Source organism: Gallinula chloropus (assembly GCF_964237585.1).
Source record: "Gallinula chloropus genome assembly, chromosome: 4".
Taxonomy (NCBI): Eukaryota; Metazoa; Chordata; class Aves; order Gruiformes; family Rallidae; genus Gallinula; species Gallinula chloropus.
In genome coordinates this window covers 32,307,143-32,334,801 of record NC_140088.1, presented here as the reverse complement: position 1 = coordinate 32,334,801, position 27,659 = coordinate 32,307,143, and the positions used below count along the sequence as shown (strand labels likewise).

Below are 27,659 nucleotides of genomic sequence, written 5' to 3'. Positions count from 1 at the left end.
TGTTTTTGCACTTACTACTTTGGGAATACAGTAACTATTCTATATTAGCAGCCCATCTATATTGCTAGCTTTAAAAAGAACCCACCTACTCGCATACTTCCTATGTACAGTCACCAGTTTTATTTATTTACAGTTTAGCTTCCTCTTGCAAAATCGTCATAGTCCTCCTGCTACTCTTAATCTCAAAATTTGTAAACCAAAAGAGCCAGTTAGTTTGATAGATTTATTCTAGGTTTAAAATACAAGCATTTTCTGCAAAAAACACTTTAAAATGCTTGTGTTTAAGTGCTGTTAGTTCCCCTTCCTCAACTAAGGCAACAAAAGATAATATTATTGAAACTGGAAAACAAAACCCCTGTATTTTCTACATATTCATATTTTTCTCCCTTTGAATTCATACCTCTTCTTCCACACATGCTCCCTTTTGCACGGGAAGTTCAAGAGAAGAGACTAAAGGGAAATTCTGGAAAAACCCGTCACCCTGCTTCAAGTATTTGTTAGCGTAACCAAATTTCACAGCCTTGTTATATTGTGATTTTGGCGCTGTTTTTTTATTCCTTCTCCTTGAGACAGTCGCAAGTCCTGGAATTGAGCAACCAGGTGAGAACCATGGCTTAATTATTTTTGTGAAAATATATCAAGGGGTCTTTCAGTTGAAGAAAAATGCATCAAATGCATCTGTACACCCTGCAGATGTGGAAGAAATGGAATGAAAGTAAGAGGTGTGTGATTGTTCTAATTTAAAAAGAAAAAATCCATGAGGCCAACTACACAATTTTAGAACTAGTTTTTAATGCCACACACCAGAAGGACTGTATTCAAAACCAAACTGCAAACGTCTACATTTTTGTTTCAAAATTTTACATCTGAATTTAAAAACTTGGGCTCATAGCAGTGTCATGTCTTTCAGTTGAGCAGGCTGACACAAACATCAATACACTACTGAAAATTCCATACACAATCAGATTAAAACCCAAAACACCAGCATTAACTGCAGAGCAGACACAGTGCCCCTGTTCTTCATCAGAACTTACCCAAAATCTTTGGAGCTGCTTCACTGCCCCAAAGCTACAAGGAGTAGAATTCTCCATGCCACACCTGCTCTGGGTGCCGTTCCCCAAATTTTTAAGGCAGCTTAGAAGATCCCACACGTGCTACCCATCTGCGACACCCCTCAGCCGGCCGGGCAGAACAAGCGCATCCCCTTGACCACCATGACGAAACACCAGCAAAAGGGCCACTGCTGGGCACGCACTGGAGCCAATGGCACATGATCAGCATTTGCAGCCATAGATCACAATCCTAAATGAAATGCCACAAGAAGATGGCCCAGTGAGAGGAGTTTATAAAAAGGAGAACAAAGTACACGTCTGAACAAGGGCGAGGGAGTGAAGGAGAATCCCACACCCAACAGATTTCACAGAATCACTGAATCATTTAGGTGGGAAAAGACCTTTAAGATCATTGAGTCCAACCATAAACCCAGTGCTGCCAAGTCTACCATTAACCATGTCCCTAAGCACCACATCTACACATCTTTTAAATAGTTCCAAGGATGGTGACTTGACCACTTCCCTGGTCGGACTGTTCCCATGATTAACAACCCTTTTGTTAAAGAAATCTTTCCTAAAATCCAATCTAAACCTTCCCTAGTGCAACTTGAGGCCATTTCTTCCTGTCCTTTCATTTTCTTGCCTCAGAAATCCTAGTACCCCTGAGTAAAGCCAGACACACAGGTTACCATGGCTTTCCTGAGCCAACAGAACAGTAAACAAAGTGGAGAAAAATCCAGGTGTTGTGCGAACACTGCAACAGAGCTCCCATCAGTCAAGTATCATCACTTTGTAACTTCAACTTAAAAACGCCGAAGAACTGGAGTCTCAAACATTATTGAAGCTGCACTATTATGCAAAACGGTTTAGCATACAGTTTAACTCCTCAGTATTTATAACTCATCTGCTGATCTTGCAAGGGAAACTACAAAATCTTTGATAAAGAGGACGGGCAGGTTATCTGATCGCTTTGTACCCTCCAATGAAAGATGGACTGTTTGCAATTCCTTACAGCATAAATTCTGCGTATCATACAGATATCCAGACATCTCCAGCCAGAAAAATATATACATGCACATATACAGAGCCGATTTTGTGATACAACACATGCTGAATGACACAAAGCCAAATACTCATTTCCTCTCAATAAACACAATGCATGTCAAAATACAGCATTGCTTTAGTTGGCTGCTGTCACCCATTAATTGTTTAAATCATACATATTAGCCCTTTTGTTAACTTGACTCCATCTTCCAATACGGTCAAACACCAAGAAAACATCTGCATACTTCCCTGACTAAAAAGAAAAGGATGCAAATACCTTTCACCACTCTTCACTGGTAGGTGCTATTTATACAAGCATACGTATCTATGAACAGACTACCCCACATCAGCTAGAAAACCACACCTCTTCTGGAAACCTCCATGTACATGTGTCACCCATCAAAACTTGAGAGTTCTGGAAACTGTAAAACAGAGGTCTGATATTTATTTCAGAAGTGGCATTAATTGTGTCTCTGTGCAATGTGGAAAAAAAAAATAAATTACATTTACAAACCCACAGGAGGATTCAATGCACCACTCAGCAGCTTACTGCTAACGTTCCCAACAATTATAGCTGCAGGGAAATGATGGATCTTTTTATTACAGGTTTTGGAGTTGTTTTACTTCCAGTGAGATTTATGAGATTAAACAGAAAAGACCTATATTATCCACTGTCATCATTCAGGCAAACTTAGAAAAGCCTCCTTTAAAAGGAATTTATAATAATACATCTTTGCAGCCCACTATAAACCTCAGACAATTAAGAGTCCAAACTCTGGTTTTATTACTGACCAGAATCTGGAATTAACCAAAAGAGGTAAAACCCAGATTTTTCTAGGGTTCTTTGGCAGCAAACAGTCATCTCATCTTTTATTTCTGAAGTACATAACCTCCCTTGATATCAGTAAGAATTCAGAAACTGAACTGCTTGAGCGGCTTTGAAAATTCTATTAATCATCGCTTTGCAGGCAAAATTTCCTTTTAGTCAACAAAGTTTGTGTGTAAGTGGCTTTCTAAAGGCTAGAGAATCAAAACAGGTCTGAAAACAGTATCAACACCAGTATAGGCATCACTCTAAGGCCCAGGCAAAAGTTTCTCCTTTAAATAAAAAAGAAAATTACCTTTTTTATGCTCATATGGTTTCAATTAAAAGTCATTAAGAAGCACTTTTCCCCACATTCTTTTGTTGTTAGGAGACTGCTATAAATTATGCCTTCCCCCTACCCTGAAAGACTCATTTGCTGATAAAACCACACCTATTAGGAAGATGATCAATAAGCTCTCCATACCAAAGGCAGATTTTTATTTACACTACAAGCTGTAAAAACACCAACTCAATATGCTTAGAAAGTATACTCTGACAGCCCAAACCTCAAAGAGAAGCAAATTTTTATGCCATTTTAATTTAAGGGCAAGGTCTGAAAAATACACATTTATGTATCTCACCAAGAGTGAGGCTAAATTAATGTGTGGCAGCTCTCCAATTACTTCAAACGCATGCATCTAAAACGGGACAGGTTTACTTCTCGTGTGGAAACCACTGGAGCAAGGGCTAAAGCCTTCTCTGTAACCAAATTTCTTCAAAATTGTAATGCAAAAAAACCCCAAACAACCAATCCCAAAACAAAGTGAAGCCCATCTCCAGGATAGATTATATGTAATTGGTTTTATCTCTAACTTTACGTATCAAAAAAGCTGTCTTTCTCAGAAATTAGGATGATATCGATCAGAGGAACAAATGTAGAAAACTAATAAGATGACTTACCATCACAAGGTTATAAGTATGTATTTATACTCCACTTTTGATGCCCATTTGTATTATGAATGAAATCTGGAGTGTCCTAAAATGTGCAAAATTCATCACAACTCAGTACTTTCTTTCTTGGACATGATAAATTCAGCAATTAGACAACAACTGAAGGCACACAAAATTCTGAGAACTGGTTATCTTTTAGAATTTACTACCAAATCTAAAAACCAATCTTCATGTTTCAGAAACAAATACTCAGTGCTTACACACCCACAGGATCAAGCTTAGTGTTTGCTGAGAAACATGTGGCAGTGGCTCAGGGCTTTTTTTTCCCCAAATATTTGTTTGGTCTAAAGTACAGTAACCACTCAGAATTTCAGTGACTTTCAGTCAGGAAATACAAGTGGTGTTCTTTAAGGTAAGTATAGAGTACAAGTAAGAAACTCTGCACTTACCCTGCTCAATCATTTTACTTTCTGACCTGAAGGCATCACCCTCTCCAGGGATGAGATGCAACTCAACCTCCATGCAGGCAAAGTGTTAGCCCTCTCCTAAACAGAGTGCTAATCTTGAGTCTATCTGCTGTTCTGCCTCATGATTTGGCTTGCATGGGATTGATGAAACGGACTCCAAAAAACCTGTTTAGAGGAAGGCCATTTTGTGCTGAGCAAACACCACCAGTTCCCATTTTTAAGTTACTAAGGGCACAGAGAGCCATCAACATGCCTATGAAATTGTCACTGATGTTAGTAGGAGGTCGGTGAACAAACAGAGCGGAACACACAACTCAAATAAAAAGAAATTTCCCAGTATTCATGTAGCATCAGATACTATTTTAAGGCAGTAAACTGGCAAGCGCTGTATGCTACCTACAAAATCCACCTGCAGATATGAACCAGCACAAAGATCTGTCTCCACTGGGATGTATATTCTCTACCCCATCTAAGGTCTAACAGACTTTTTGAAGGTATCAGTAATAAAATGCTTCCCATCAAAATCTGGGCATTTAACACTATTTTCCTACTAAGTAAAACTCTTCGTAATAGCTACGCTGTCTTAAAAGGCCTTTTGCCATTCAGTCTCATGCCTGTGAATTATTTTAGCCCTTGTCAAAGGTTTCAGCCTCTAGCTCTAAAGGTTTAAGAAGCTTTCTGCGGGGAAGATGATAAAAGACAGCAATTTAGCTCTCCAACTAAAGTTAAGTCCTTCTTTCTAATAGCAACAGATAGAGGAGATTATTAATTACCTTCTACCAACACCAAAACACAGGTTCCTACTCAGCAGCCAGGTTACCAAAAAGTTCAGTTCCTTAAGGTGGTTCACTGAAATTCTGTAAGCTTTCATGCTGTACCACCACACAGCTGGCCCAGTATTGCCATCCTCCTGGAAAATCCACTGCCACAGATTTTGACACCAGTCATCTTAAGCTCTACGTGAATTCTAGGGTTAGACTGGCAAGAGATCCAAATCAGTCTTGGGATGCATAAAAAAAACAGATACTGATTTACTTAGGACAATTTTCTTTGAAGTAGGGGATAAAAATTAACAAAACCAAGGTTCTGCTTTAGGTATGCTCTCGACCCTTTACAGTAGCTTTGCTGGTGACACGGAAACATAGAAGTTGAATTAAGGCATCTACCAGAGAGAATTCTGCACTTATTATCTATCTTTTCCCCTTCTAGTGCAATTGTCTTCGTTACAGCTACCACTGTCTCCCTGACACACACGTCTAACATGAAACCCAGTTGCAGACAGTACTGGATTCAATCAACAAAACACTGCAATTCCTTGGTGACTGGACTCTACTGGAGAGGGCTGTAGCAGGCTGCACCACAGATACTGAATGCAGGTTCCTTTATTTGTAAAAGATTGTGCCAAATACATTCCCAGCTAAAAAGATTTTACCAGATAGCTTTCTCCTCCTTTTCTCTCTCTTCAGTATTAAACAACTTATGACAAGGAAACCGCAGGTCAAATAGTATACATTCCACAATATTTCAAGATACAAACATTAGTCTGAGGGAGAAAAAGCTTGGTAGATAAAGCTACAGGGAGAGAAATAAAATCTCATGGCTACACTAGCAGAACACTGCACGACTGTAGCTTCAGCTGGAGACACTCCTGAGAAACGCACAATGCATTCTGACTTACTTTGCCCCTTTTATTTTCTTTTTCAAATCTTGTTCATTAATCAGTGGTCTCCTACACCTTCTCTTAACCAATGAGTACTACATGCCAGAGGCTGCAGAACTCAGCACCGATGCCTTCTTGCAGAATACTTTAAAGATCTTGCAGATAAAGCCCAGGACGGAATATTTTTGCTGCACCATCACTATAACTTGTCTGTGGCATTTATTTGACACACATCACATTTAGGCAGTATTATGAGAAGCACTGCTGTATATACAGGAGGTTTTATCAATAATGTAGTTAACAGGCAGAGGGTTTGCGGGCAAGCACAGCATTATAGGTAATCTAGGAACACTTTTGTTTTGCTTATATTTCTATCATAAAAAATAATGCTTAAAAAGTCCTCAGTGAGACTACCTGGGACATTCATATTTATCAGAATTGTTACTGACTTCTGCAGTTAGCAATTATTCTTACTGTGTTAAACCATTTATTTCCAAATATGTATCCCCAAAAATCAAATAAATCTAAAAATGAATTATAGTCAAGATAGAAAACTACCTCAGGGATACTTTTAGAAAACTCCATTAAAAAATGCATTTCCTTCTACTTCTATGCCAGTAACAAAGGCAGGGGAAACGAGGGAAGAACAGAATCATTCTGATTTCAATATTATCTACAAATCAATTCCAAAGGCAAATAAACTGAAACCACGCCATGTGCAGCTTCTGCATGTGAACAGCAGTAATGTATCATCACATGTGACTCGGTGGTTGCAGCTAATCATATAAACTGACTTAGTAATCACTTAATATGCAACAGAACACAAGACCTAAAACTAGCTGCTTTCCAAATCCATATGCTGAACACCATCAAAATTTTGGTTCACGTGGCAGATGTGTAAGTGCACCGCAGAAAGTAATTTCTATGCCAAATACAAAAAGCAAACATTTTGTAGCTTTGAAATTTAGAGAAAGGATATCGCCCTGAAAAGCTCCAGGAAGGCTGGAAAACAAGCTGCACCACATAACGTTTTACGATACAAAATGAGATGCGGGCAATGTAATTTCACTTCCGTGATGCAGTCACAAGCGATGCAAATGCAATCGCACTGATTACACTTCAAAACAAAAGAGGGAATTTCATTACTGCCACCAATGCATTCGGCGTAGAAATTATGAAACGTCCTGTCGGCAGCAGAACGAATAGAAACCATCACTTCACGTTTAGATGGGAATAACCAAGCTGGGTGAAATTCATCCTGCTGCTGAAGGTGCTGGTAAGGCATGAACTGAGTAACGCGACGTTTAAGCTCAGTCAGCGGTATACACGTTTAAGCTCACAAAGTCAGTGGTATGTAAGGCCTCATGCACAAAGATGAATTCCACCAAACTTGTCACTAATAAGCTGAAGTCAAAGAAATCATACTTCAGATCCTCTAAACCACGAGTTAAAAAAACATCGAGCTAAACTAAGAAAACCCTGCAGAAAACAACCCCACATATTTTTATGCAAAATAATCTTTTTCATAGTTTTTATTTATCACCTGGTTTCTCCAAGCTTGAGAGTAAGAGGAGGGTACTCTGAATTAAGACAGGCTGTGTGAATTAAAAGTACCCCAGCTTTTCTCATATGACTCCCCAGTGACTTTTTCTTATATGACTCCCTATTCGTATTTATTAGGCACAGCCCTGTGTTCTGATTTAGCTTAAGTACTTTTCCTAGAGAACACGAGTTGCCACACCAAGAGGAATTTCAGAGCACCAGTGCAGAACAGCCTTTTCTGTAGGAAAAGTTTCCCTATATGGATACACACTTAGTCTTCGTTTTCATCTTCATAGTCCTCTTAGTACTTAAAAGGAAAAGAAACTGAAATGCTTTTAATATCTATTCTGATAATAAGAACTTAAGGAAAGCTTCAGCTACTTGAAAATTCAGAGTCAAACTGACAAATCCAAAACACATCAATTCCTGGAGTACCAGGGTGCACCCACTGCCAGATATACTAAGGTGGGTGGGTTGTTAGTTGTTGGGTTTGGGTTTTTTACCAAACAAAACCATTTTGTCTTTGATTATGTGTAAGATTGCACACACCTGCCCATCCACAGTATTTTTCTCAGCATGTAAATGAAACACCAGTTCTTTTCCCTGTCATTACAGAGCAGAAAAAGGTACCTTCCAGGGACAGACTATGACAGAATTCTCCAACAGCTCTGCAAGGCTATGGGGAATTGCAAATTAAGAGGGGGAAAACAAAAAGTTTTTATGAGTTTTCAGAAAAAAAAATTACTAAACATTCTGTAAAAGTAACTATCCCAGCACCTTTGACATGCTTGTCATTATTAGGGTATTTTCTAAGTAAGGAAACAGGCTAATTCACTAAGTAAACCTGGGAACAGCTGTCTTAACCATTTCTTTACATCTGGATCTATTTGTTTTTGAGTTTTCTTTAAATTTCTGCATTCTGGCATTGCCACTGAAATTTCCAGTTGGACAGCACAAAGGGCTTGTGCTCGTGTTTGCTGAAGTCAGTAGAGTCAGAGTTCACAGTGACTGTAATGGTACAGGAATGTGAGCTGAGCAAAACTCCTTTGCTCACATCAATACCCTAACAGTCATCTATATTAAACAAAATTAGCAGTTAAGATTTTCAGTTCTTTGACTGAAGTGACTAATTTCCTGCAACCTTTCTCCTCCTTCCTCCCTCCAAACATCTTGGCAATCAAGAACAGACTTACAGACTGTTTCAAAACGAACAGTGCCCTGAAGGGCAAAACTGGCAAGATGCTTTGGTCTGTTCCAGATAATCCCTTCTGCAACTGCTTAGTCCGCCTCATTCTACTCTGCTGGTTTGCACTGGCTTATGAAATCCTGAGCTCCTTCATTTTCTGCAGACTGTGAAGGCTTGAGACTAGACTAAACTATACCTCTCATGGGCAGAACTGGCTCCTCCTAGAATTAAGAGGCTCTGGTCAATCTGCCTTCTCAACTTCTCCTCAAGAATGGCTTTGTGTGCAGGCTGCAGTAGAAACTACATGGTAACATGCTCAGAGGCTTTCCAGCAGCAACTACTTTTACATGAGAACTCATCTCTAGCACTTGCTTTTTTTCCATTGGTATTACCTACAGTAACAAGGATCACGACTATTTCCCTCCTTGTCAAGTAATATCTTAGATTTTTTAAATAATGATCATCCTTATCTGGTGAAGCGAGTATCACGCAGTTCCAAAGAGCTTTACTCATCTCACCCACACAAACGACGTTTTTTTGTCTGAAATACTGCCATCTCCCCAAAGACCGTTCCTCACCGACACAATACCCTGCTGCACTACAGTTTGATAGCTGCATACCCCTTACAGCACAGCTTACAAGATGACGGCAAATACAATGTCACTTAACAAGCACAGGTGTATACTGCTTGTAAAATAGCTAATTAAAGAAGCTGACAACCCCTTCCCTATTGATCAGTGGCATTCACCATGTCAAAATATCAGTCCTTGGAAGCCACATTCTCTCTGCACGCACAGACCCAACACCATCCAGTAAGTCCTTCTGCCCTTGACCCTCACTAAATAACCATGCCCAGAGAACAGCCCCAATTACAGACTTGCCACAGAACTACTCCTCCATGTGAGGTGACCTGCCAAGTGTACGCACCATCACCCCAAGACGTCAGCAGGCAGGGGTATGCCTAGCAGCGCTCAACTTAGACAAGCCAACTATCCAAAGGGAATCTAACCTCACAGGAATTTAACAAGGTCTCTGACTCATGGCATGTGCCACTCACTTTTCATTCCCAGCCTGGTGGCAAAAATGCAATTCCAATCCAAGCGTGATGGGTACATGCATATATGTGGAGGGACAACTGCAGTATGGCACAAAAGGAATTCAACCCTGGGACATTAAGTATGGCCTGCCACCCGTTTAACAAGATGTCAGCGCTGCACGCTGAGGGTAACACAATGAACAGCCACTTTTATATTCTGAAGTAAGTGTAAGGAAGCACTGTTCCCTGGGTAAACTCTGCTGCAATTTTTCACACCGCTGAGCAATACAGAGGAAACTACAAGCCACGAAGACCTGTTGTCTCCTGGATTTGCCTGCAATTATCTGTGTGTCTCTCTCACAAGGGTCCCACCAAGCTCTGACTCATGGAAGATAACAACTTGGATCAGGAAGCCTGTCAAGATGATTGTCTCTACCATCCATCCCATTCACATATCTGGGAAGGACCACTATTTGTAAGCTAAGGGTGAAAAATACACAGACAGGGACTTGGCCCTCCTTAAAAGGGACGATGTCAAAGGTGAGTTTGTCAAAGCTGTTTCACAGGTCAGGAAAAATAGAAAAAGGGCCTTCCTACTCTCCCACTAACACAGAAGCTATATGCAAGCCTGTAGAGAGGTGCCTGGTCACATCCTTCCAACTACTCCTTGTTTCCAGGCCTGGGTTCAGCCAAACTTCTCCCCAACCCCACTGGCAGTGCCCCTGCACTAGCCATGGCCTGGAGCCAGTACTGCAAGTCAAGACTTCACATTCAGGCATGGCAGTGTAGAAGAGAGTATTCGCAGGACAGCCATGCAGACCTAGACCTAGGTCCAGTTGTTCTCCTGTGCTCACCTTGGCACTTTGGATAGCGTGACCGCTGACCTTGACTAGCCCTGGAGGTTTCATGCCTCCTCCACAACCTGACCAAGCTCACCAGTACAAGCCCAAGAGAAGCAGAGAAGCACCAGGGCATGGCAGGAGTGAAGGCAGGCTGCTCCTTTCAGCAGAAGCTGAAACATGTTAAGTGTTCCTTTTTTTCCTTCCTATCAAGACAAAACCAAGAAACTCCTTGGTCTGAATGAGAGTTTTCTCTATTTCCAGACACAGTTTTATCTTGTATCGTATGTTTGCCTTCTAGGTGTCTCCTTTTGTTAGAGACTAGGCCTGGATAGAAAACAGACATCCTAAACAGAAAAATTAAAAGCAAATAAACAAAATTAATGAAGAAAAAAAGAAAAACCTTTAAATTTAATACACCAAGGTAACAAGAGCCCTCACTGAACTTACTTTATATAATGCTAAGGGGCTGTATTTCACAACCTTCACACCATTCTCTCCCAAAATATCAGTCCTAACCATCAATGAATGCTTTTTTGTTTATCGCCCTTGAACAAAATTGTGTCCTGACACGGTGTCATGTGTTTGTTTGAACTCTATAAGCAGCAAGTGACCATGCTGTATGTGAAACAAGCGCTACGCTCTGCTCAGTTTTACAGACTGCTTTTTTCTTTTTTGTTTTCCTACAACCACTTGATTTTTTCCTGGGGGACACACTGACATGAATGCCACATTAACTGCCAACTCTATGAGAAGAACATTTCAATCACCCATTACAACTAAGAATCAGACCTCTACAGTCCAACAGCCAGATGCTGCTTCATGCCCTTCCAGTAACCCTGCAGCATGGCTATCACTGCCACTTCTTATCTTATCGCAGTTTCAAACATTGTCTGCTGTGGTCAGACAAAGAGCCAGACCTAAACAATGACATTAAATGAAGACTTCCTCCCAACGCAGTCTTGAACTTCTAATGCAACTGATCAATCCACAAGATAACAAACCATGTTGGGGTTTTACAGGCTTCAACACAGAAGTCAAGAGAATTTTAATAGGAACCAAGCTTCTAGACATGAGCAAAGCAGTATTATTGTGTGCAAGCATTCTCTCAGGGCAACAGGTAAGCACCAACTATATGTTTAAGTACATACTACATTCATGTAAAAACAAATATAGACCATGTGGGGTTTTTGGATCCTTTGTTTTTAATGACAGGGAGATCAAATTCTCCTGTTACACCTGGGGAACAGAAAAATAAAAATTAAAGGAGACTCTTTGGCTCATTAGATTTTAAAAGGCAGCTGAAGTGGCTGGGAGTTTTCCAGAGTAAAGAACTCAATGTTTTTTAATTTCATTAAAATTCAGACAACTCTGCACTAAAAAGTGATGTCAGCTAGAGAAAATTATTTTTGCAATGTTTTTCTAACAGTAAAAGATGCGGTACATATGGAACACAACAGAAAGCTAAGCCCAGGAAGGATCAGACCTTTTGCTTCCATGGTTCTTCTCCATCTGGCTGCTTGCTGTCAGGAGTACAACCTTTTTTTACCAACATAATCTGCATCCTCATTAGGTGGATCTGTTAACATGATTAACATTAGAACTTCAGCAAACTTCACTAAAATAGATTTGGCCTCTGTTCAGACTAACTGCCCTTTCTTCCAGGGGAGGCACAGGTAGGAGCTCTAAATGAGGATTAAGGGGTTTCAAGGAGAGAAGTGCATCTTATCTAAGGCATCATGTAACAAAAAACATTCATCCTATCCTCCCAGTATGAAGCAGGACCATGCTCACTGCTGACAGCTCTCCAGGTGCCTCAGTACCAGAGAAGGTCCAGATGTCCTCTCCTACAATTCAAACCAGGCAAGTCTGTTCAACCCTTGCACCCACTCCCTGTGGCAACTTCAGGAGCACAGCTGGCAGCCCAGCACTCTCCATGCTTTGTAGCACTACTCTGGCCCCGCAGAAAGCCAGGCTGAAGCTCCCACCAACTGTAGCTTTGAACAAGAGTGGGGAATTCTTTACATCTTGTTTGGAAATTCACGAAAGTCTCATGCAGGTTCTAGCTTTGCAATTCACCTACACACTGAACACTAAACCATCCAACTCCGTAAGACACAAACCCACAACTTCATAGCTTTCACAGCCCTCATAAAACCACAGCTTCACACACTCGTTATCATTATGAATTTAACAAGCAGTGGCTTAAACCAGCTCTCAAACCACACTTTGCAGTGAAGTTAGTTTGAGCTGCTTGAAGCAGCCCCAGGTTGCTCTGTGAAACCACAGTGCAAGCCGGGTTGCTGACCCGTTCAGGAGTTTAACACCGCATCTTAAGACAGTGGCGGACTTTGACCAGGTGTGCAAGTGAATGCTTTCCCAGCTTGGCTTCATCAGCGATTAAACCATACAAATAAAGGCAGAAATACCACAAAAGGGAAAATAAATACATAAATAAATAAAATAACTTCCCCTTTTTAGCAGTACACCTCAATTTAGGAAAATATTCCACTGAAACCTGTGACAAAACGTCCATGCACAGAGGTTGCACTTCAAGATTTCAAAACATTTCCCCAGCAACAACTACAGTCTGCCTTTCCATTGTGTACCGTGGGGTAGGTAGCTCGGTGAAAGCACAAGTTATTGAAGCTCTACCCTCTTACTACTATTTTCATAAACATTTAGGTCTAGTGCTGCAGAGCAGCATCACAGAAAGCTCCTTCAAGATTCAACTCCAAGAGTCAGGAGCAGCCCCTTTTAAGGAGAAGAATGAGAAAGCAAGTAAAGCTGTTGATACAGCAAGTTTTCTACACGCTATTCCTCTAAAAACGTAAGCACTGCAGAACCTTAAAAGTCCTTTTCAGATGTCACGTCACTACCAACAGCTAATATAAGAGGAAGTTTTAAGTCAAATAGTGTATGAGCCAAAACAACACCGATAAATAGCAAACTTGCCAGGCTTAGCATAAAAATGAAACATGGTAATGAAACGTAGTGCAGCGTGTTCATAGCATGTGCAGTCTAGAATCATGCATAATGTAACAGTGCAACTGCTAACAGCAGGCTCATAGAAGATAATTTACACTTGTTTTTACGGACATGAGGAACTGATCTTTGAAGTCGTCCCTAATGAGATTCTGCTTGGCCCTAACAGCATCCTGAGAGAATGTGCTGGTTTTCTCCTCTGCATCCTGTGCATGTTTATAATGCAGGATCCAGACCTATTTAAATTGCACATGTGGACTGGTGTCCCCCCCACGCCATCACAAAGTCACATCCTCACAGTGGGGGAAATACCTACTAAAAATGTCTCAATTTACTTTCGAGTCTTTTTTGCAATTAACCAGATCACCTTTACTAACTACCTGAAGATACATAGGGGTTAATGAATAAGGTTTCCTTGTTCTTTGCAGAGCTGAACTCCTAACTTGATTAAGCTGCCAGGGCACCGGCAGCTGTATCACGCTTTGCAGAAGACATGTCCAAAATACAGTCACATAAGGCTCCTCTGAGAAGACTTCACCTCAAAAACACAGGCACAGCTCCACGAATAAGACAAATAAAAACTATTTTATCCTGTGCCCAGTGTAGTCATTGCTTTAAGACTATACCCACCTTTTTTTAAAAGCCCAAGAACCACTGAACCAAAATCACTAGAATCTCAAGTAGCAGCAGCCAAGACGTCTCCTGCAACTAGGTGCAACTACCGCAAATTGGTAATGGGTGAAACCTGTTTATGGAGAACTGACCTCAGCTCTTGTGCTTGAAGAACACAGGTAGTCACATGTATAGGAACACAACCCTTCTACAGTACTGGACCAAAAAAGATTGCAAAAGTTAGACAAGTATTTAAAAACATTTGTTTAAATGCTGCTCAATGTAACTTCAGTATGCAAGTACTGGGAGCACTGATGCTAGGGAGCATCCCTGCCCACTCTGAGCAAGGGCACTGCCCCGTGTTCAGCAAGAAATTAAACAAAGGACAGCCTCGGTTTTACTCTCTTCCATACTTGTCCCAGACATAACCACCCATCTACCATGGTGGTAGACTGTTGCAAGTCAAACTGCTGAAGTAAACTAAAGCTGATTTTCACTTGGAGTAGGATACTGAAGTACAAACTACGGCAGTTGAGGGACCTGCATGCTCCATGGAACTGTTCCTTCTGCATAGTAACAGCCTTCCAGAGGCTGTGAAAGTCAGAATGCTGGATGGCAACTCCAGCAGCCACCCCTGTAGCCAATACATAATATGCCTAAGTTATACCATCAGCGAGTCAACATTTTACCTCAGCTTCTGGCCTTCTTCTGTTCAGAAAATAAAGAGGCGGGGGGAAAAAATCCATAAACTTATTGAACATACTTGTCAGCACTGTTCACAGCCTACAAATGCACAGTATATTGTTTAAGATTAGGTGACTCAGGGGATAGATAGCAGGATACCTGGTTTTCATTTAGAGCTCATTGTCTAGTCTGACCCTAAACAAACAGAAATTCTACCCCGTGACAGCTGTTTAGTGCCTTAAAAAACCCACAAAGGACCTTGCTTTAGTTCCTACGAAGACGTTCATGTAACAAAGACCACTATGGCAACTGGTGCTCTCTGAAGAAACTCTGGTTTGAATGGAGGCAGACACTAATCTATCCTCCTGGTTAGCCATGAAGTCCCTACAGGTAAGAGACAACAGTCATTTGCAGGAACTTAGGAGGGAAGCTCTGACAGTACCTACAATAGCTTCGTGTGCATATGCCAAGAAATAAAGTTTGTTCCCAGCGTGTAGCCTGACACTGCTCACAAGCACACTATGCCCAACAGAAGAAAAATTGTAAAGAATAAAATAAAGTTAAAAAAAAAAAGGAAAAAGGTGTGCCTTTAAAGCTGCTAGGTTCTGGGCACAGCTCTGAAAGGTTCAAGTGACCTTGCCTCTGAACAGTAACGTACAACCTCTTGGTCAGCATTGCCAGATTCCCTTGTGAACAACTACAAGGCGTAAGTCTGGAAGCTCAAAATCAAAAAAAGCTTTTCTTAGGAAAATAATAAAACACATACAAACCTGAAAGACTCCGACACTATCACTGCAGCAATAACAGGCCATATATTACCACTACGCCTCGCACTAGAGCAAGATTGCCTTTACACACATATGCAGACAGTAAAATCATAGCAAATGAAACACAGCTGCAGGTGTAAGGTGTGCTAAGAACTGTACTTTAAGCCAACATCTTATCTCAGCTTAGCTCCAGGTATTTTAAATCATTTATCCATTTCTCATATTTGTTTATTCTGTATCTGTCACTTCCAGTACATTCCTCTTGCAATTTATTGGACAAGTGGTGGGACCTTAAAGAAATGCTATTGCCTCTGTATTAAATACATGGCCAGAAAATTACCACTTCTTCTACCAAACTTTCTATAGGTTCCCATTTAATTTGAACTGATTAATTTTAAAAATCCTCTACCTTCTTGACTACAGGTGCTTCAGTTTACACCTTTTAACGCTGCCCTGAATAAAATTATTTATAAAAGTCTTCCCAATTATGTAGAACGATGTCTTAAAACCTTTCTAAGAGAAACACTGAAAATAGTGACTCTCTCATGTCACGGTATTAAATGAGGGTATGAACAGACCATCATGGAAGCCAGCTAACCCAAAATTAATTTTCAACTTAAACGAATATTCCTCTTGACAACCTAGACTTTTCAGGAAAATAGGCTTTGTACTAATGACACTTAAAAGGAATGAGCCTGGAAAAAAAAAAATAAAAACCAACCAAAAACCAAACCCCTAAACAGACTATTTAAATTCCTTGAAACCAGTGCCAGGATTTCCTTTCTCCTCTGGGTCAGAGAAAATGAAGGCTCTACTCAAATACATACAAAAAACAACCTGTTTTCTTGAAGGCAATAGATAACTAACAACAAACGATGAAAACTCCAAGAGTTAAAGGTCTTCATTTTGTTGCCAAGATGATGTATCAGGTTCCAAGAGGAACAGTACGTGTGATCCTTCCATTAACACAGCAGCACTCTCACAAAGCAGCAATGCAAAGCAGCCGAGCAGCACGATGCCAGAGGTCACAGTGCAGGGAGAGAAAAAAATAAAAAAATAAAAAATCATATACCACTCCTGAGGATTATCATCACCATTCTAATTTTCAAAGGGTGTCTGACACTTGCATTACTGTGCAGCCTCATTATACTGACATCATTTCTAGCAGAAAAGCTGTCTTACAAACTTTGTGCAAGCTATTACAATACCCTCCAAAAGATCTAAGAAGTTGCAATCGGAGTTATAACTCTCCCTCAGTAACCCGGAGAGGGTGTCCTAAATGGAGATGTTCAAAGCATAGCATAACAATGACAGCAGAACAAAATTTGTTCTTCTTGTTAATATGCCTTCCTTTCAAAGCTGCAAACATCGCTGTTTAACAAACAAAAGATGATAGAAAATCAAACATGTCAAGAGAGATATAATCAAAATGAAAACAATGTATTCAAAAAAATTTCACGTAATTTCAAAAATCACATCTGAATTCAATGATTTTTTTCTGTAATTATATATTTATTTCATTTTAATTTATCACTCCTTTTCACCAGGAGGAAAAGTGAATACTAATCTAACCTGAAATTTACAAAAAAAACCCCCATCAAGATGAAATTTCCATCTTCTTTAATATCTGTTAATTATCATAATCTTGTATGTACACTGTCAACAACAAGAGAAAAGGACTCCCTGAAAAAAAATCATAGCTTAAAATTGAGGGAGCTACTTAATCAAAGCGAGTGGTCCTGTCCCACTGGAGGTACTAAGAGTGTCACTAATCACTGCATTTAACTAGTACAGGACAAGGCTCCTATTTATTAAATATGCTGGACCACATGAAAATTTAATTGTGAACAATTATTTCCCCCAATACTTACTACTTCACCGATCACAGGGAAGGAAACAACCCTTTGGTAATTCTCACTGCTGGCCAGAAGTGAATGTGCGTTAAGAAACAAAGAAGCCTGGAGTAATTAAAAAGTAATGACTTTTTTCTTTGTGCTCCCTATATAAAAGCAGCGCGGAGGAAGAAGATATACTGGACTTGCACCTTTTCCTTCCCATAAACTGATACAATAGCTAAACATTTAGGAGTAATGTGCTGACCCTGATGCTCCCCGTCACTACACTCAATTCCTTATACCAGAGAAATTGTAAACGTGGTAAATAGCAAGTTTCCAGGCTTACAAATACATCAGATACAGTCCCTCTATCATACTCCCTTCTCCTTCCCTCCCCCATTCTCTCTCCATCTGCTGCCCTCCGGGGGAAAGGAGTGCTACACTTAATGGCTGTGTGCTTTTAAGTCTAATGTGCTGGATATAAGTTAATGCCCAGTACAGTAAGCGGGGACTGTGCTGTGAGGAAGCCTCCAGTAGTGTTTTTTCCTTGTCAACATCCAGTGGAATCTCTGCAGCCCTAATGCAAGGAAGAGAGGGTTTGGGAATATGAAATCCACAACCCATTGACAAAAACAAATCTTCCAAGACACCACACAGCACAATCATTTAAATAGTATTTTGGTAAAAATAGGAGAGAGCTGGAGTTTTCTTATTTGTCTCTCCCTTCAATATAATGATTTAAACGTAGAAGATGCTCATTATAAAACAGGGCATACAGAACAGGGGCAAGCATTTCCCTGTGAGCAGAGAGGTGAACTCTGTTGACAGCATGGAGTTCACTGCAAGACAAGAGAATAAAATTAACATGGGCTTGATCTGAGTTATGAAGAGGACAACTGTACTTGGAGATTACGGGTTGCCTTGCTCTCTAGCCATCTTCTGCCCCTGCCCTGAAAGCTTCAGCAGCAGTGTGCAACACCAATGCTCACCCACCAGCTTTTATTTTTCAGCCCATCTTGGCGCAGCAGATCCTGCAGGATGCATACAGCTGATGTGCCAGGAGAAATCTCCAGGTTTATGGAGGTTAAGACCAAGTTTTATGGTCAACTCTTCTGGAGATAAATAAAATGACTGCAACTTCAGGTACCTAAAGTTTATTGTTTGGAATCCAGACTTGCAGTTTCCTGCTCTAACCGCTTGGTACCGCTCCAGGCACATTACTGGGTACAAGATTATCATACACAGTTTTTTTGTTTGAAAAACACCAAAATAAAAGTCACTAAATGAAGTCTAGTCACATTTACTACAGGACAGAACTGGTTTGACCTTGGTGCTTTAAACAGACACACATCTTGGCCACAGCTTCCTCATAATTAAAAACAACCGCTGACGGCTCCACAAAACTTGCCCTCTGCAATATGAGACTGAAAAATTGCCATCTTCATGGCTCACCTCAACATGGAAAATAAATGGGCAAGACCTGACTTTCCATATCCCATCAAACAAGCAGCTCCTTGTGTCTTCTGAAGTATCTCCTATGAAGTACATGGAGGCACACAGGCAGACACGCTTACCTCCTTCCTCACATACACAGGACAGAAAAGACCAGAAAGCCACCATCAGGCCTTCTGCAAGCAGAAACCATCACAAGGAAGTCCACAAAACTACAACTGCATATGCCAAGTATGATTCAAACTTCTGGAAACAAGAAGCCAGTGCTTCAAGGACCAAAACTCACAACTTGCTGGAATCTTTTCTAGGGAATTGGAAAAAACCTGACATGAATTAAGAGGTGAATGTTTTTACCAGGGAAGACTTTGGGGACCTGCCCAACACTGGCACTCCACCATCTGCTCTGCCAACGCTCAGGACAATGCAACAACCAGCCCCTACCCCAAACTGCTCTCTATCAAGCAAGAAGCAACTTTATAGTTTGTTCTATGCTTTAAGATGCATGTTTTAAAGAAACCTCCCTGCCTTACTGCATCTCTACTATGCTTAAACACATTCATTTTATGCCATGACATTTTACAGATTTAAAAACAAAACACATCAGGTGCTCTTTTAAGAAGGAGACGTGCTGGCCCTCTGTTCTCATTTTTTCCATAGATACCCATGCTAGGCAACTGACTCAGAAATTAAGTCATCTCTGGTAGCTCTGAATTGGAAATATAAACTGAAAAAGTTACAACATTCAGTACAGAATCCATGTTCACCAGCACACAGGGCTTTCCTTTGGTTTATCGGTCCAACAAGATGTTCAAACGAGGAGTTTTAGAATAAAACATGTGAGGAAGGTAGGTGCAGCGCTTTCCTTGGGCTTGGGTTAGCCACCCATCAGAAGGCACAGGCTCGCTTGTTGCTGGCAGGGAGGACCAGCCTCAGTCTGCAACTAGTAGAAAACCATGAGCCAAAAACTCTACGATATGATTCCCAGCACATGGCCAGCAAATGTTGTAAAGTATTAACTCCCTGTTTGGAAATCTGTGCTCCAGAAGTTGTTTCCCAGGGTACCTCATGCTCTCACCCTTCAAGCACTACACAAAAGCAGCAATCTCCTAATTCCACAACAGTATCAGTACTGTCTTGGTATTTAAAAAAAATGAATTACAAGCTTCCAACTCACTGCATCATCCTGATTGAAACATATACCCACCCTATATCCACTCCTCCCTCAGCGAGCAGTCTCCCTCCAGCACAAGGTGCCGTGGCAGGGACTACTGCTGCAGGAAGCATTACCCATCAGATCCCATCATACACTTCCCATGGCATAAGAACATGCTGTATGTGGTACGCAGACACGAAATCACAAGTCAACTGTCACTCAGTACGAATGACCACTGAAAGAACTACACAGGCAATACTGTAACATAGAAACAGATAAATTTCCATTTAGAATGCTCAGTTACAGAAACAGGCCTTGCAATTAAAGCACTTGCAACCTGATTACAGGATTAATACAGAATAAAAAAACATTGACATACATGTGCATAAACCCTAATTTTCTTTTCTCCCTCCCAGGGTTTATTTACCACAGGGGCCTGGCTGATTCTCCAGCACAACTCTCTCAATCAAGTAGTAAGGTGAAGAAACGTCTATCTCCTCCTACCCTTGCGCAGTGGCTGATCCATAAGCTCACTGCCCTCTCACCCGTAACCCACCAACGGTGAGGCTACGCCAAGGAAGACATCACTGGAAGTAGCTCAGTAGAAAAAAAAAACACCAAAAAAAACCCACAACAAAAACCCACCACTGAATGGACATGGTTAAACTAGACCGTTACAGCAGCCTCGCAGAAGACTGCCAGCACTGCCAGGGAGGGGGCAGAGGGGGGGATGTGGCACAGGGGCAGGGATGCCAGCCAGGCAGCAGCAGGTCGGGGCTCCAGTCTGTAGTGACTAGTAGGGTGACAGAGGCAAAAAATTATTTTTAACCTGTCCAACAGTAATAACAATCATAATGTCACTTCTCCAGCATCAGCCTTACAGAGATGCCAGAACTTTTTTTTAAAGGTAGGCTGGTATTATTCCTTCTTATAATGACAAAAAGAGAGGTCAGAAACTTGATCAATTTTTCAAGAGTTTAGTATATGATGACTACACCACATAAACACAATAGAAAGGGCCTAAATCTGAGTTTTCAGTACACAACTGCAATCCCTGAGCCTTGTATCATCACTGTATGCACACTTTCACCATGCCCCATTCCAGCATCTCAAAAGGCTTTAAATATGAGTGTATCCTCACAAAAATGCTTTTATTCTCATTTTACATGTAGTTTAAGCTTAGAACTCACATTACACTTAGGTTCTTGCAAAATAAGTAACTTTGAATAATGTAAAATCATTAAAATCATGAGGGATCTTAACTCACACAGAGGCACGCTGCAGCAGAAGTTTTCTTAACGATGATTAAAATTAGCATCTTTGCAACTCGGCTTCCATTGTTCTATGGCAGGAGAATCAGAAAACGTCATCAGTTAATGGCCCTCTTCTTGAGTGGGGACTATTTATTTTGGGACAGCTGTCCGGATTCCCCCCTCCAGCTGTCATCCCTCCTCGCTGCCTTTCTGCTGGAATCCCCAGGCCGCTGCAGGGAGAGCTCAGTTGCACCAGGGCAGCTGCCAAGGGGCCACTGCTGCTGGCTTCAGAAAAACAGGTTTATTTGACTTAGCCCACTGGGTTGTAAAACCCTGTGCTTCAGGAGCCACCCATGCCACTGAGGGTCCGGCAAGGGACTGGAAGCTACAAGTGCTCACAGGTAAAGCTGACTGATTAGTGAGCCGTGACCCCAGTAAAAATCCCTGTGTCCAGAAAAGTAAGGCTCAAGTTTTAACTACACTTGTTTGAGGTGCTTATGTAGTCATGACTAATCTTAAATGTAACTCGACTGTTTCAAGGAGTGATGGGGTTTTTTGCTTCAAAAATTAAGTACTCAAAATGAACTTAGGTGGCCATGAGCTACATAAGCTTTTGTGTGAAGCGTTATCAGTGGACAGAGCAACAAAATATGACCCCCCTATCACATTAGTAGCAACTGAAATAGCCTGCCCAGGTATAGCTAACCAGCTTAAGCCTGAATCTCTGTATTCTCCCAACCAGTACCACCACACGCACGAACGCCACTATTCTGTAAATGTCAAATGAGTCCATATTCCACAAATGCCAACCCCTCCTCCCTCCCCTAACTATCACACACCTTACACGAAATAAATTTGAGAACTACTACAAACCAAATGCACGATTTCCCACTAATCTCAGTGGGAGTTTATAAAACCCATTAAATGCAGGATGGTTTCCCCAAGAAAAAAAAAAAAAAACAACCGAAAAAACCAACCATGCAAGGACCTATTTCTCAAGGTCAGGAGTCTAACAAGACCTCTGCATTTTAACAATTTAAGGCTTCATCAGAGTTCAAAGTTTTTTCTTCTGCAATTATACAGCTATATTTTTGGTTTACTATCATTATCATATATACACATTTACATACACTCATACATTTAAATACTTTATTCAACTATATGTCTAGTAAAATAAAATGCTGTTTATGCTCTTTGTTTAAAGTAAGAATACTCACCTGGGAAATTACTCCAGTACAGAAAAGGCAGTAAAATTATGTAGTTACAGATCGTTCAATGTATCTCCAGGTATGCACGAACCCATTTAGAAGACTTTTGCTCTGGCGCAGAAATCTTTCTTTCCTCCTTCCTTCCTTTGTCCCATACTACTGAATATAAACCATAGCTGACTTTTAGGTGTACTCTGCTCCCAAAAATAAGCCACCGAGCCGTTCTGGTGGGACCAGAGGAAAACTACTGACCTCCTCTGAAAGCCTCAGTCTGCAGCTAGTTTATGTCCACAAACCTCCCTCACCCTCTCCAACCCAGGCTGTCACAATGGGCATTTCCCAAGACAGATACACAAAGTTTATCTTACTTTCCTCTACTTTTTCTCCCATGCAAGTAAATGATATGTTATATCCAAACAGGAAGATTTTTCCTTCTTGCTAATACCTAAGTAAGTTTCCATCTGGATTTGTCCCATTTTCTTTTCTGCTTCTTTCCACTGGACTGAGGGGAAAAAAAAATTATTTGAGACAGGAAGGTTCCACAAAACCAAGCCTTAGTAATTCCTCTCAAATTGAAATGGTTTAAAGACCTGCTGTGGTTGCTGCTGAAAAGCTGCAGTTAAGAGACACACACACATACGTAAAAAGTCTTTAAAAAAAAAAAAAAGAGAACACACTGGTTAGGCTCCATCCTACTGCTGCTCATGGTATTGCTGGCAACGCTGATCCCAGCCTCACATACATCTCAAGGGTCAAAACAGGCTTACAAGTTTTTTGTTTGTTTAAAAAAATAAATAAAACAAACAAAAAACCTGGCTTATAGTACTTGCCAGCACTATACCAAAGGAGCAAGAAGCATCTGCCTCCTCGGGTCACAATTCCTAACAAAAAAAGGGAAAGTACAAAAACTTTCAGAAGAACAATACTCATTTAGAAGCAAAGGCATGCACGTTATAATCGTCATTATTTTGCGGCTGCCCTTTGAAGTAGAGAACTAGGGTGATGCAGTTAATTAAAGCTAACTGAAAGTAAACACTCAAATACTAACATTTTATAACAGCTTCAGAAAGTAAGTGAAACCTCTGGGTGAGAGCACTGGTTCCAGATGACAAAAAAATTAACACGATATCCCTTTATCCAAAGTAATCATACAGTAAAAATTGCCTTTAGAACAGCTGTTCAAACATTAATTAGTAGAGAAATAAAATACAGAGACTGGACAAACGATTCAAAATTCAGGCTACAGCAGAGCCTAAGGAGCTGAAAGCTTCTGTCCCAGCCAGCACAGACAACGGGAGCCTTAATACGCAGTATTTACCTGACAGTACACTGGAATGGATTCACTGAGAAGCGCTGGTGTAGAAAGACATATAAAAGATGATAGTAAGAGAACTGTGCCCCTGCTGATCAAACTACATGACACTGTAACGCAAAAGGCACAAAATGGAAGTGGGGGGAAAAGTGCAGGATCCATGTCCCACAGAACAGGCAGTGCAATGCACAGGTTTACACTGGCGGTATTCCATAGGCTCTTGTCTACTCTCTGTGAGAGTCAAACCCAAAGGATACCGGAACCAGAAACAGATCAGTATACGCCAAGAATCCAGTTCTCACCTTTGCACATGAAGACACACGTTCATAAAGAAATTACCTTAAAAAACCCTCAAAAGTTGTTTTAGGAAAGAACACTGTCCCTAAGCTGCAGCCAGCCACTGGCTTGTGGTATGCAGCAGGGCCCTGTAGCAATATACTGCCCTGCCATTCATGTGCATGTCACAATGCTCAGTTCCTGTGTTGCCTTACTCATTTTTCATCACCCTATGATTACCTCTTTTAATAAATTTTCACTAGAGAAGAATAAAACCTGCTCAAACTCCCTCTTAACCAAATAATAAAAAAACACCCCAACATATGCATTACTTTAAGATAGCAAAAAAAGAAAAGCAGACTGCAAAACCAAACCAAACACCAAACCATAGGATCCCGGCAGCTGCAACAATGTGGCACTAGCACAGATGCAACAGAGTAAAAAGATCACATTTTGTTAATAGCACTTTTACCAATTTTCTGTTCAGGATGACATCCTCTTTTTGAAATATGTACTCTGCCATTACAAAGCACTGGGAAGACAAGCCCCCCCCCCGAAGCCATCGCACACTCTAGTCTCTCCTCCCCAGAAAGAACTCTGCAGTTCTCACCATCACACAAACTCACAAGGAGTCGTATATATTCACCTGCTTGCTCCCCCTCTACCCACAACTCCAGACACCTGGTAGGATCCCATCACTTTTTCCTCACCAGGTTTTTTGCAACCCATCATTTGCTATCCAAACCTAGACCTGAATTCACCTCCCATACTGCAACATTTTCTTTGCTTCAACTGTAAATCTGAGACATCAATTTTCCAATTTTCCTAAATTTTGAGCTCCCTTTTAATATACCACACCCTTCCTGGAAAATAGGAAGCTTTGAAGAAAGCTGCAGAATTTCAGTTAAAAATCCTTTAAAATACTGTTGCTGTGTTGTACTTTCAAGTTCAGTACTTATTTCATTTACACAAATTCTCTAAACAAGTAAAATATCTTTTAAGACATCTGTCAGGTCAGAGATACACAAATTAGGTTAGCAGTTAATTAAATGTGAGTTTCTGAAACAAAGCACGAGGGATTTTTATGATGCTGGACACTACACTTAGCTGGTCCTAAAATCAGCCCCCACTGAAACCACTGTCAGTAAGAAGGGCCTCTTTAAAACGGCTTTCTGAATTTCTTTTGTTTGTTCTGAATTCAGTCCCTACACAGAACCTGGACTCGGTCAGAAGCGCAGTCTGGAGTGCAAAACATGCAAGGGAAATTTTGCTGACAAAAGGTCTGCAAAGCCAATCGAGCAATGTAAATATTTCTAACAGAGGAGTTACATCACCGTTGTGGTAATAAATCAAACGTAACTGACGAAAACTTCTTCCACCTTGCAAAGTCCCGTGCGGGACAGACACTCCTGAGCATCCTTCCCCAAAGTCACCTTTAGGGAGAGCGGGGCCACAGGAAATCCCATTAGGAGCTGCTGAACTCCCACACTGTGACTCTTCCGGCGGGCTTCTACATAACAAAATGCAATGAAGTTCCATACAGCTTTTTCCCCCCTTATTATGCAAAACCCTTATCAAATTCAATAGTGTGGCATCGTTCAAACTCCTGACTAACAATGGCACACAGGAGGTCAAGAGATATTGTCTTTGTTTTAGTTTCACGTGCTTTTCAGTCTATTAATGCTAAAAGAACCTGCACAGAAATAACCGATAAAGATCAAACCCAACCACACAATGGGAAGGAAATCCGGAGTTAAAGCTGGTACTTAGCTCCCAGGGCAAACCATTGTGCCCAGGTAGAACCATCCCGGGGGTGGTACAACACCCGGGAATAAGGAGGTGAGGTAGGAAGCCTTCGCCCCCCCACACACACACACTTCCCACGCTGTTGCTGGTTTAAGTTCAGAGACAAGGTTTTCAGGCAGCATTTGTATTTCTCGGGAGGAACTGCGGGAAGCAGCATGCGACACACGTTCGCTCCTACAGGAGGACAAAGGATCGGGGATCAGGGGGCACAATTAGTCCCAATTAGGCCTATTTCACTGCCCAGCCTAAGGGCTAGGGGAAAGGGGCTTAAATTTTGAAGTAATGAGTGCCTCAGGCGAGTTGCAGTGACATAGTAAGGCCACAGTTTCTGATGATGTACCCTGGGCCAAGTTTCACCAAGTCGGGGGCACAGTTATCTCCAGGAGATGACAAGCAGTCAGTGTTTCTCAACCAGCCACATACGAAGAGCGATAACCAAACCGTTTTGCCTATCAGCTAATGGGACTAATCAATTTTTCCACTCCTCGGGCAGCAGACCTCAGCTTCAACGCACACACAGACACACAGGCAGACACACGCACCACGGCAACGCCAGGAATACTCACATATGCACGTGCGGAGGCTGGAACCTGCTCTGGTTAATGTTGTAGTGTGTGAACGCCTGCGTGGGGTTGGAGCTGTATTCATCCACCGTTATGGTAACTTTGCCTTGTGAAGGAATTCCATGAGCCATCCTTCCTCCTTATGGACATGAGCAGCTCACAACTTCCCAAGGCCAGGAGTGGGGTAGGGCATTGTGTTCCTGGCGGCTCACAACTCCCAGCAGCTCCTCATCAACTCCACCGACCTCTGTCAGGAAGGAGAGACAGCACACACTGCTATAAACTGGAAGGAGATGTAAACAGATGCAGACATATGACTTTATTACCCTCTCCTGATTTCCATCCAAAGACCCCTTTCTGTATTTTTGATGCACCCATCACCCAACTCTCTAAGCATTACTATTCACAATTTTTTTTTAGTTACCTCATCATTTAAATTCACTATCATTAAATACATCCAAAGGATAAATGTTTAAATATAAGGCTTTATTTTGGAGAGAGGGAGGGGAAATGGAGGGAGTGAAAGGGGGAGAATCTTTGTTGAATGCTCCAGTTAAATACTTCACACTTACTATTCCTTATTTTAAATAACATCTTTTTGCTAAGGACAACCATGAAAATTAACAAGTGGACCCGGTTTCCCGAAGGACAAATGGCTTTCCACAAATACAGTTTGTTTCCTAGGGCCTGATTTAGCTTTACAGAACTTACATTCAAGAGACTTATGAGAAGTTGATACGAAGCAGAAACTTTTACAATCGCATAGCAAGAGGTACACCCAAATACCTCTGAATCAAAGCATTTATCTGTCCAGAGAAAGGCTGCTATCTACACAATGTTAACAAAACATCCATGTTACAGTGCACTCGCGGTGAAACCACTTGGATTCATCACCAGACAGTAATGATTTATCTGACAGATTTAAGTGCGATTTTGCGCATAAATATTTCTGCATGAGATAAAGGAAATACACTCTTCCCTCTCTATGCGGAATCCCTATCTTTCACTTCTTCAAAGTGCTCTTAAACAGACGTTGCATCAAGGCTGGGAGTTTTCTAACATGAGCATAAGCCCAACGGCCAGAAACTCCCCAAACCTGATCTCCGTCCCTTAGAGTTCCCCACACAGAGTCTGAGCTTCGATTTCTTCAATTAGCTGAGGATACCTCAGC

At 41.2% G+C, this 27,659-nt stretch overlaps 1 protein-coding gene across 1 annotated transcript in view; it reads right to left on the bottom strand.

Annotated features, from left to right (window-relative positions):
• The window catches only part of MPPED2 (metallophosphoesterase domain containing 2), a gene marked incomplete at both ends in the record, with an annotated part of 101,328 nt that extends 74,709 nt beyond the window's left edge, over positions 1–26,619 (bottom strand). Inside the window, one exon of the mRNA XM_084263524.1 lies at positions 26,492–26,619. Within this exon, the coding sequence (XP_084119650.1) occupies positions 26,492–26,619 (128 nt within the window). The remainder of the gene's footprint in view (positions 1–26,491) is intronic.
• Between the last annotated feature and the right edge of the window lie 1,040 nt (positions 26,620–27,659).